This window comes from Clarias gariepinus, chromosome 7 (genome assembly GCF_024256425.1).
Source record: "Clarias gariepinus isolate MV-2021 ecotype Netherlands chromosome 7, CGAR_prim_01v2, whole genome shotgun sequence".
In the NCBI taxonomy this organism is placed as follows: Eukaryota; Metazoa; Chordata; class Actinopteri; order Siluriformes; family Clariidae; genus Clarias; species Clarias gariepinus.
Genome location: NC_071106.1, coordinates 16618714 through 16631560, shown reverse-complemented (window position 1 = coordinate 16631560; position 12847 = coordinate 16618714). Strand labels below are relative to the sequence as shown.

General features: G+C 35.4%; 1 protein-coding gene across 1 annotated transcript; it reads left to right on the top strand.

The window, feature by feature from the left end:
• The first annotated feature begins 6519 nt into the window (after positions 1-6519).
• c1qtnf13 (C1q and TNF related 13) lies at positions 6520-9755 on the top strand. Its single transcript, XM_053501069.1, has 2 exons — positions 6520-6585; positions 8713-9755. Exons 1-2 carry the CDS (start codon positions 6558-6560, stop codon positions 9753-9755), a joined length of 1071 nt encoding a protein of 356 aa, XP_053357044.1. The 5' UTR covers positions 6520-6557.
• Positions 9756-12847: the final 3092 nt, after the last annotated feature.

The following is a 12847-nucleotide window of genomic DNA, read 5'->3' as shown; positions in this document are numbered from 1 at the left end:
TAAAAAACATTGCGATTAAGATGCAGGGTAGGACTCTTGATAGCTACACACAGATTTTTAATGTCAAGATAAAATCCACCACAAATGTTTATCATGCAGAACCCTTCTATCGATTAAACATATTTTATTTGCCTGTAACTCTTTTACTCCTTTAAGGAACTTGTATTATTCTGTTGACACTTTTAAAAATGTTTCTAAACAAGTAAATCCAAATGTAGTTTTTAGAAAAAAAAAATTATTAGAAAAAAAACTAGTTTTATCTAAACAGTTTTATCTATTTGTAATATTGAATAACAAAATGACTTAACATTTTTATTTCACTTATGGTACAGATTAAACTTGAGATATCTAAGTACTGCAAAGGTTCATTATATTTTGACAGACATACATGCACACAGACAGACAGAACATCTTCTTAGACACAGGTCCTCTAATATATGAAATGTAAGAGATCATTGAATGAGTTAGTTTCGACCAATAAACAGACAAAACCTTTTTTTTTTTTAATTAATATAGATTTGCACCCTTGTAAATAATTTTCATATCCGTCATTGCATTTAACACAGTTGGGCAGCTAATTAAACAGGAAATGCACATGAATGTTTAAACAAGTAATTTATTAAATTTAACTGGACCTGTGTTCCAGATTTTATTTTTCCACAACTGATTATCACATTTAAAAAAAAAAATAGGGGCACTGGCAGCTGTGCTCCTATATGCATTTATGGTATTTGGCAGATACCCTTTTTTTTTATCTGATTATACATCTAAGGAGTAGAGGTTTGAGGGCCTTGGTCAACTTGTTTGTGCTAGGGGTTGAACCTGGGACCTTATGATTAGTAGCCCAATAGCTTAACCACTGAAGCCCCTTATCCGCCAAAATGAACTGATCTGATGCTGTTGCTGGTTCAGTGCAGGTTTATTAGTGAACCTCCTAAAAATTGGCTTTATTTTTCCATGGGCCAGAATGTCACATCATTACATCACTGTATACGTCTGTGTACGTCTCTACTTTCAAAGCAATGCTAGCACTAGCAACCAAAAAACGTTAGCGACAAACAAAACAAAAACAATGACAAACTTTAACATGGCTTTGTGATCAGTTCTTCTGGCTTCATCATTACTAGAAAGCGTTTAAGCATATTAAGTCAATTTTTTTAAATATTGGTCATACACTTTTAGTTAAAACTGATAATCCCACCCACAGCCCCTGACGTAAGTCGCAGTTCTCACCCAGCAAAGTGTTGGTAGCCAGTGTTTTGGCCATCAAAAAACAAATGACTGGTTCAAAATTGGGCACAGACTTCAAACTAGCTCCAGAACTGCCTTGGTGAAAAAGCTACCCCTGCCCTCCTATATATGCACTGTGCGCACATAAAAAAAAATGATTTGGCCAGTTTTTACCTTACTTTTGTCTGATAGTCAGTGCACATTTCTAGCTTTCCCCCCACATTTAGCAAAAGAAAACAACTAAACATTTTTCAAGCTTTTGAAACTAGAAGCGACTCAATGTATGCAAGATTTTAGTCAAGGGCATCAGTGTGCATGCATCTGGATTTTAAAATGCATTTACAGGGTAATCAGAGGTTTATAGTGGTATTGAAATTGTTTTAAAAACTGCTTGATCACTCACTTTTACTTGAGTTTGGGTTGCATAAAATCATTAAAGGTATGTAATGAATGCAGTTTTTGTGCGTACTATACTATGAAATATAATCCTGCAGCATCTCAGTGGTATAAAGGAAACTTCACATCCAGTTGCCAAGATATGCTTGTATCCATAAACTTTTTGGCAACGATCAAATGCCTAGGGGGCAAAGCTCTCATGTTTAGTGTAAGCAAGTTTTGAGGTAGATACACTTAATCACGTATGTATCAAATATATGCATATAAACTAATGTTTGCTATTAAAACTGATATGGGATGAATTGAAAGATACAGAAACAGGGGGAGCATTCTATTAGAAAGCACCTTTCTAACATAAGATCATGGTAAGCAAAACACCTGCATGATAGGGAGATGTCAGTCAACCTTGGCCCAAATAAGAAGTACACGAACAACAAGCAAGAGACTTTCCTTAATAAAGCACTTCTTATGGAGAAGCTTCACTGAAGCATTGTGATGTGAAGGGAAAAGAACAAGGTATGAATAGGTTTTTCTGTGCCTAGGAAGCGTTGTGACTGTGCCGAGCACTCATTATCTCTTTTAGTGATAAGAATTTTCAATCATTTTAGTGACTCTGTTCTTTGAATCTCGTTCATTAAAATGAACAGATCTTTTTTTGAGTCAGTTCATTTCGTTTTTTTATCAGAAACAAAATAAAATGTTGCATTTTCAATAAAAAGACCCCCAATACGTCTACATACACAAATTTTGGCTAAAGTTCCAGTAATCAAAATATTACAATGCAGCTAAGGACATATTATAATAAAATGAATGAGTAGCTTACCATCTTCCAGTCTGAGTCGTTTGTTCTTTTTAATCTATTGCACCGCATAGCGTCTATGGAAGTCAAGTGACAAAGAAACGAACGACTCGGGACTCTAAGACTCAATGAGGAGAATCGTTCAATTCAACTCAGGTTAAATTTTCAAAAATTTGGCAACCTGTTCTTAATTATGTTGAATCTCTTCGGTTCACCGATTCTGCAGTAGCTTAGAAAGACTTTGGCATGTATGTCTGTGCTCCCCCCCCCCCCCCCCTTTATTTTTATTTATTTTTATTATTATTAAAAAAAAAATTTCGTCTTCTTTTCCCCCCTTTGTACTCTGTTTCACTTGTCCTTATAATGCTATTCATTCCAATATTATTGTTCCTGTAATTTTCTCCATAACTTTTTATTGTAGTGTATCTTTCTATTGTCTTGTGTGATTGTGTTTTTTGTATGTTTCGATTGTTTTGTTTTTTTTGTGTTGTGTATTTGTTATAAATAAATCATACATAAAAAAAGAATCGTTCAATTCTGTTTCCTGTGTACTGCATTGTTTAGTATCTATTGGAGTCACGTGACAAAAGAGCAAATGACTCGGGACCTGAAGACTCATTGAGGAGAACCGTTCAATTCTGTTTCCTGTGTACTGCACTGCATAGCATCTATTGGAGTCAGGTGACAAAGGAATGAACGACTCGGGACTTGGAGACTCATTGAGGAGAACCGTTCAATTCTGTTTCTTGTGTACTTCAATGCATAGTGTCTTTGGGAGTCACATGGCAAAAGAACAAAGAACTCGGAGTAGAAGAGTCATTAAGAAAGAATTGCTCAGTTCTGTTTCCTGTACATAACCTATGGAGGTTTTGCGATACTTTGCGCAAAAAAGTAGACTATGAACAAATCACTCTTCGAGACTACTTGTTCTTCTGAGTCACGTTAAAGATTCGTTCAAAAAGAACGAATCGTTCATGAACGACCCATTACTAATTCTTATCAGGCAGAAGTTGGAAAAAACCATGACGAACTCATGGAATGTGCAAAAGCACAGTTTAATCTGCTACAGGTATAGGAAAAGAGAACATAAACAACAGAAAACATCAGCATAGAACATTGGCTAATATAAAATAAAGAAATATGAAATTGAATAATAACAAATAAAAAAGGATATAATAAATACATATAGGACAGAATGTGGATAAGGATCAGAAAATAACCACACCTAGTGGCAATTCAGTGTGGGGAAGTATGGACAGAAGGAAATGAATAAGATAAAAAACATTGAAAATAAATTAATAGCACATAAGAGATGCTTAGCCATGCTCTGTCTACTATTTCTACGCTAATTCTCTTCATCTGTTCTGTACTTTTCTACCCATCCCGAGGCATCTGGAGATTGTACCAGCTTCAGTAGACAAAGGCCAACCCTGCAAGGATCCTGAGGCATCCAGAGAAGGACCAGCTCCAGCTGGATTCTGCTTTATGATGGTTGAAGCTACACATCCTGCTCCTGTGCTCCCAGTGATATAGACCCCATCTGCCCTCTGCACCTACTGACTCATCCCTATGCTGAACTGGACCTCATGTTAATTTAAAGAATTTCTGTTATATTGTACTTTCAGCTGCATAACATACATGGTGTTATATCATCTCTATCTGTTATCACCCAAATGAGGATGGGTTCCCTGTTGAGTCTGGTTCCTCTCCAGGTTTTTTCCTATTGCCATCTCAGGGAGTTTTTTCTTGCCACTGTTGCCGTCACCCTTGGCTTGCTCATCAGAGACATTTCATTCATTCATCTCATTATTATCTAGACATATTTTTCTCACACATACACAATTTTTTTTTTTTTAATGAATTTCTTTCATTTTTGTGAAGCTGCTTTGAGACAATGACCATTGTTAAAAGCGCTATATAAATAAAATTGAATTGAATTGAAAAAAAAAAATAATTTCTAAAGCTTGTAAAAAGAAAGGGAATAGAGCAGATCAGCTTGACCCTGTGCTATCTCTGTGTAAGGAGGCAGAGCAGAACATACCCATTGTGCTTCTCCTCACTGTGGAAAACCCCCTGCTGATGAAATAATTGCTGATAAGGGTATGAGGTATATGTGGCAAGTGTAATTTTGATCTGATTTGTGAATAACATCATTCTTTGGTTAACAGATTATAGAGTGTGTATTGAACTGCTTGTCCGTTTGTTTTTGCTTGTTCTTAACCTTGCATTGGTTTGGTTGCTGCAATAAAATTCAAATTACTTAGATCAAATGAAAAGCTAAATCTTTTTCTGATACTATTATAATGCATTAACAGTGTAAAAATCTTCACACATTAGTAACAACATCTCAGTAGTTTACTTTTGTAAAAACTTGCCCCAGTGGTAGCTTCTACATCTACTGTAAACAAGATCCTTGACAAGTTATTAACATTTAGTTGTTTTTTTTTTTTTTTTTATCTGTTCCCAACCTAATAATGTAAAAAGGAAAAGCCACACTCTAATTTATGAATGACATTAATGAATGACACAGAGCACATATTATCACTCTATAGTTATGGATTCACAATGTGATTGTGAATTATATAACAAGAGTTAGTTCAGTCTGAATAATTTGAGGCATTGTGAGTGGTGATAATAGACAGTCTAACAAGGTAAAAGTAGGCAATACAATCTGCAGTCCTGAGGAGACTATCAAAATCCACATTCAAAACCAGTGAAAGAATCATTTTAAGCAAGAAAACACATCTTATAGTGTTATGTCATATTTAATAGCACATTATTTCCTTTATAATTCATTCCAAATCATTCCGAATTGCCTGCTTGTTTTTTTATTTGCACCCAAGTCAGGCTACAAAGATAACTAGCTTCTAACACAAGGCTAAATCCCAAATCGTTCTCTAATCCCTAATCAAGGGCACTAGTTGGTGTAATGAACTAATGATTGTACACCTTAGGGCACTACCGTAGCCTCATTTTACGCTGTTTAGGATTCAACACAGAAGTTAACTGTCATGATTGTGTGGTCTTTGTTGCTGGCGAGAAATAAGCGCATAGGTTAAGATTTTAATCATTTATTTTTTTATTTTAAGTTTAATTAAAGAAAACTAAAATATATTGACACAATTTTTAAACATAAATAAATTAAACCACAGTCTATAACAAACCAGAAATCCAACAGTGTGACAAATATGACTATTTATAGCCACACTAATTAGCAACCTCAGTTCAGGTGAGCGGTCCCATCACCTGACCGAGGTGCACTCTGGGAAACTGAGTCCACAAACGCAACAACACAAAACACAATAGAGTCTCCCGGTGCAAGGGGCCCTCTAGGGGTTATACCTGACATTAACATAGCTGATATTCTAAAGCGGAATATGTAGAAATATATGGAGAAACTTACAATCTTTGCGGGACTGTCCACTACTTCCATGGTTTATTCTCCTCAACTTTTGGCTACATAGTACTATTAAGAAAGAAAGTACTTCCATCCCTTTTGTTGTTGGTCTTTCGACAAGGGGTCGCCACAGCGGAATACCCAGTCCGCACTACTACTTGGCACAGGTTTTACACCGGATGCCCTTCCTGACACAATTCTCCCATTTTATCCGGGCTTGGGACCGGAGTGGCTGGGGTTTGGGCACTGGCTGGGAATCGAACCCGGGCTTTCTGCATGGCAGACGAAACACCTTCCACTGAGCCACCAGCCACCATTGCATGTGTGTTGTTGGAGGAAAATAACTGATAAAAACAAAAACAAATCATAATGTTAATAATAAATGCCATTTGTGGAAGTGTTGCATAAAAGCAATACACAAGATACAAAAAAAAATCACACTGTGACACAGTAGCCACAAACGTGATATTGCTTATATGGCTATGGAGGTGTAATCTGAAAAACAGTACACAATATAAAGATATATATTATATACAATCATAATAAACTTCTGGTATGGTAACTGTTTTTTGGTTAACCATATTATGTGTTTTTCTTGAAGTACATGACACCTCATTTTGACCATGATGGCCTTCCATAGACCTGTTTAGCTAAGTTAAAAAATTTGAGTTCACCAGTTTAGTGCCAGAGAGTGACAGAGGCTTTCATGAAAAGGAGGAATAAGGCTCATGAGACATGACCTCTCATCAACAGTTTAGAACAGGTATGTATAGCTATATAAGATAATAATAATAAAAAATTATAATTGACATGTTTTTGTTTGTTTGGATGCTTCATTGGTTAAAGTTATATGATTCCAAAAAATCTGTGGAATTTTTAAACAATAATGATTAATGCAAATTTTAAACATTTTAGTGGTATGAGCGTGTGAATGTGTTCGGTTGGACAGGGTGTATTCCTGCCTTTCCGACAGTTTTCCCAGCTGTGTTTTGAATCAACTGCTGTTACAGAAGATGAAGGGTTAAAAAATATTTTGCTTGTTCAGTTGAAGTTAATACAAATTTTTCTATTTCCTTACAGAAAAAAACACTGCACAGTTGTGTATTACAATGTTCTTATTTTTTTAAATCTATTTTTGGTCAGTAAATCTTTCACTTTTATTTTATTTAAATTGTCATGGCAAGGCGAATGTATATTTAAGACATGTAGAGAAGTTCATCATTAAAGAAACATATCTTCAGTTTTAGGCTCAAATTACATAATCAAACTCTCAAATTTAGGCTTAAATTACATCATCAGACTCTCAATTTCAGGCTCAAATTACATCATCAAACTCTCAGACCTTTCTTTAATACAGCCTGGTCACATAATATTTTCTTTGCTGTGTCATCCATTCATAAAAGCTATTGTTCTAGGACACAGAGGAACTGAGCCAGTGACTAATCTATAACCTTTTCCCCAGTGCACACACTGAAAAGACAATACCAGCTGCATTAGAGCAGCTACTGCTTCCAGTGAGTACTTGACGGGGAAAGAGAGAATGCATTCTGACAAGACTAAATCAGACTTCATAACTTCCTAACCTGCATGGCATTTCAACATGTTTTACACACTGACAAATGACAATAGGACCACTAGACCCTGGTCTTCACTTTCAAGTGAGAAATCCTGTAGCGTGGCTGGTTTGACCAGAATCACATGCAAAATGGGCCTCAATCAAAAAGCGATGTAAGAATAAATTTTCTTTTGTATTTATTGTTTCCACATTTTGTTTCTTATCTTGTTCATACCTGTCCATTTCTGGAACTCATTTTTATGCTTCTCTTAAGGGGTTGAGAGAACAGAAACACATTGCATTCACAAAAGAAAAAAAATAACAGGAATTATCTCAATAATTATGACTTAATATCTCATAATTATGAGATAAAGCAGGGGGCAATTTTAGCGCATGATATCGGAAAGCAAATTACTACATCCTTTTGCTCGGAAGTAAGGAAACGCATGGCCTAACCTTACATTTTGTCATAATCATGAGATCAGGATCTTATAAATATGTGATCTTAAGTCATAATTATAAGTTAATAAGTCATAAATATGAGATCAGGATCTCATAATTATGAGATACTAAGTCATAATTTTAAACTAATAAATCATAATTATGGCATATTAAGTCATAATTTTTAATTCGTAAGTCATAATTTTGGAATGCAATACGGTAATCTCCGTACGAGAGCACTCTTACGGAGATTAAAATAATAATAATAAAAAATAAATAAAACCTTACATTACGCAAATTGTTCGTCCAATGCCTGAAAAGATCATTTTAAAACTTGAGATTATTTTATATGTTTTCAGATGAATTTTATGATTGGATTGTTTAATTCATTGGCTATACTATTGGTCAACTGATCCAAATTAAGACCATAAAAATGGATGCATGCTTCAAATGGATTCTTAGCTATTTCAGAAAGCCACAAGCTCTCTGAAACACATTCTTTCAAAAACCACTATACAGTTTGTTATTAAAAACCACTCAACTTTATAAAACTCTACCATACAGTAGGTGATGTAGGTATACCCTCACCCCATGTGCAATAAAACCACTATGTTCTGTACTTTAACTGCGGTTGACGCATCATTCACAGCATTAGAGATCTCCAATGTACTGTACGATTAAATGTAATTCACATTTCAGCTCACATGCCACTCTGGCTTGCTTCTTTAGGATAGATTGATTGTTTTAAAATTCCTTTCATTTCAAATTCAGATTAAAATGTATATTTCTGCAAAGCTGTTTTATAATAAAGGGTAAAACTGTTATCCAAATACTATTTCACGGAATTTGAATGTATATTTCTCTTAAACTGTTACTGTATGTTCCCATTCTCAGGTTTCTTCTGCCACTTGTCCAGAAATGTGTTCTGTCAAACAATCCTGTTCATTACCTGTGTCAACCCTTTTCATATTTCTCCCATGATGCCCAACTTGCATTCAGCTTTCTCTGCTACACGCAGCACCAGCATGATGGGTGGCTTTCAGAGAGTCGTGACCTTTGACCGTCTGCTTGTCAACGAGGGTGGTGACTTCAACCCAGACACAGGCATCTTTCGTTGTCGGATCGCTGGTGCCTACTACTTCACACTGACAGTGGGAAGGTACCCTAAGAAGTTGCTGTCTGTGATGCTGGTAAAGAACAGGCAGGAAGTGCGGGCTATGGCATATAATGAGTACAGGAAACAAGGTAGAAAAGTTCAAAGCCAGAGTGTCATGATTAGCCTGTTGCCCATGGACACAGTATGGATGCTAGTGCAGCTGAACCCGGACTATGCCCTTTACAGCAATCTTGCCCCTTATATCACTTTTTCCGGCTACCTAGTATACCCAGAGTCCACATCCTCTGTGGGATACCTGAGCAACCACCTTGGCCATGAGTGCCTGCGCCCTGGAGACCCGGGTTATAGCTGGAGAGAAGTCGCTGAATATCTCAGGTCTGCGTTTTCAGTAGCTAGGACATCCTCTGTGCTGGGAGAAAGCAATAGTCATAACAAGAGGGATGCTTTGACATTCGATGTGGAGTATGTGAACATCGGTGGACATTTCAACAAGTCGTCTGGCCAATTCATATGCCAAGTGCCAGGAGTGTACTTCTTTGCATTCACAGTGGGGAAGCACCCTCGACGGGCTGTATCAGTGAAGTTAATGAAAGGGACAGGTGAGGTGCAGGCCATGGTGTTTGATGAGGACATGTCACGCAAAAGAGAGATGCAGAGCCAAAGTTTGTTGCTAGCTCTAAATCAAGGTGATATCATTTGGCTTTACAGCCAGCAAGATGAGCACTACGCCGTTTACAGCAACCAAGGACGCTACACTACTTTCACAGGCTTTCTAGTCTACCCCAAGTCTGATTTCATGAACAAGGAAACTCTGCAGTGAAGTCTGGACACCACATAGAAGCCATTATTAGATTAACTAATAACCTGTATGCATTTTTCCAACACTGATTTTTTAATACTATTTTCGTTGTATGTATTGTTGAATATCTTATGTTATTATACAGGCTGTTTGTGTTTTAGACTGACCAATAGGTTTGGTTTGCCATCATTTAATTGAAATAAAATACAATAGACAGTAAAACAGCAGCTACATAAGATAAATGTAGATTTAAGCATAAAGGATATTAATAAGTTTTGAAAAGACCTAATTTATATTTAAATAATTGTTTCAGTCCCAAGTCTGTTTTACTTGAAATGTTGAATGATTTTTAAAACGTGACAGTGGTGCTGTTAGTGATTTCATAATATCAGTGATATTACTATTTCAGGTTGAAGCCCATGTACATGTCTGCCCTTCTTGCTGTACTCTCTGCGTAACTTTGATAGAAATACAATTTTGTAAGGTTGAGTATCATGCGCCTTGTTTATGCTAAAATGTACTTCTTTCGTCGTCAACCAAATGCACTCTCTGTTTGATAATCGGAGAATGAATCACAGATGAGAAATTGAAAAAGTAGATCACATAATGATTAACTGCCTTAAAATGACATTGCATTAAAATTATTTTAGTAAGTAAAAATATTAACTAATTCCAGTAAATATATTCAGTTTAGCTTAACTAATAAACAAAAAACTAATTAATAAAAGCTATTTGTAATTACATTGAGCAAAAATCTTATTAGTATCTTATTTTAAAGTAGATTATTAAATCCGGCACATAACTGTTCATAACATTGTTTTTACTTACTGTTTTGATTTCAAAGTGCAGGTTAAACTTCATGCAGATACCTAAGTACCGCAAATGTGTCATTAAACTCTGTCAAGTGATTAATTTAAAGTGCGCCCACCATTTGTTGCATGTGCAGTACGCTGTCAAAGCTTGCAGTTTATAATTCTGTACAGTTTTGCGTGGACAGACATACAGACATACAGAAAAACAAACAGACAATAACATTTTTTTTAGACTGGTTTCAGGGTCCTCCAATGTATGAAACGTAAAGATATCATTGGAAATGTTCTGCCCAATGTACAGACGAAACCTTTCCTTTATTTATATACAGTAGGTATGAGAGCAGCAGCTCTGGAACCACTATAAAGCATTCAGGACTACACAGCCACACATGTGCTCTGCTGCATTCTATAACCAGTGGCCAGCTGCATACTTCACTCTTCAGACATACAAGTATAACAGGGACAAAGGTCAATGCATTCATTAGCTCTTATGTAAAGCTACTTAACGGTATGTACTGTAGCAGGCATAGTAAAACATTTACTAATTTCAAGGTGAACTTAAATGTGTTTGATTAATTAATATTTACACAAGGCTTAAGATTAAATGCTTGATATTTATCAAAAGACAGTACCAGAATAAGCAGCTCATAAGAAATAGAATTTTATTAAATCTACAATAAATCATTTCCTCTTCAATCTTTTCCTCCTTTTTATTTGTCCTTGAATTTAAACATAAGTTTAAAAAATATGAACGACTGATCACGGTTATTGGAAGCATTGTTGGCAGTTGTTGCTGTTATAGGTGGCTTAACCAGTATTGTTAGAGGCAAATATTTTTACTAGTATGATATAGATTAATATATGATATTTTCCTTCAATAAATGAAATGACCACGTTACTGTACTCTCTGTTTCATCATGTTTTTCTTGTCATAAATTAAGACTTTGTATGAGGATCTAAAACCATTTATGTGACAAATATGCAAAAATAGAGGAAATTTTTCAAAGATTTAAACCTAAATCATAAATATGCAATGAACAAATAGGAAGGCCAAAGCTTAGGGCTGAAAAAAAAAATTGGATTGTAGTCTACAGTTTAAGTCAAGTTTACTATAAGAAAACTGCTTCCAAAAGGGTCATTAAAAATAATTCTTGCTGTGGTAGGGAATGAAGGATGCACTATACTGTAGTTTCGGATTTATTTCCAGTAAGTTGTTGCACTTTAGAATGAAGTGTTAAAACAATCCAACCAAAAGAAACATAAAGTCTCGCCTTGCTGCAAACAAAAACACCTCGATAACTCCGAGCCATTTGGGATTGTGTTCCTAGACATTGGACTGTAGAAAGAAGTCATGGAGTCTGGACATTTTCTGCATGAGCGGAAAAAAACCCCAGTAAAAAAAATAGCCATATGGCACCAATCCCAGACCTAACATGACTTGCACCAAATTCTCTTTTTATTGCTTTCTGGAAATGCTCAGAGTGAAGCAAAAAACATACTCATAGCCTTTTTGAGCATGGCTGTACAGCCGAGAGCTCCCTGCTATGTCCAACCCCCAGCTCCATACACCTAACTAAAGCTGCTCGTGCCCTAGGGTGAGCTAATTTTTAGTGTTTCAGAATAGAGACTCCTATAACCAGAGCTCTGATCTGATCTCTCTTTCTCTGATCCTACATGGATGACTTCCAGTTGTTGTGTTTAAACCAAAAAATTAACACATTCTTTAAAAAAAAAATTGAAATGCAACAGAAGGGGAAATAACATTTTGAAAATGAATGAAAATAGGGAGAAAACGGTACTTTTAAAAAAACTAATAGAAACAAGAAAAACATATACCTTTTATCTGAATATAACTCAATGTACATAGGAAAGCAGAATAGATTTTCATCTTTAAGAACAGCAAAAAACATGGATACCAAGATGTGTTTATTCTTAAAAAAAATCAACAACAGGAAGACAGAAATTCATATATTGATATTTTCAATGCATTAAAGTGTTCACTAAGTTGTTTGATAATGAAATTGGTTAATAAGATCAATAATCAATAAATAACGAAAATCTTGTTAATATCAGACTTCATTTCTCTTTTAGCAAATATCCAGTAATAGTCTATATCTTGCAATCCTCCGTTGTATGTCTTGCATACTGGGTTGCAGGTTGAGCTTTATATTCTAAATATATTTTAAATAACTAATACTTTAACAACTAACTACATTTTTAATTGCTTTTCCCCTGTAAATTTATGCACAGTAAAGAATAATAATGGTGTCCTTTAGCTCCGGTATGCATGTGTTTTGAGTG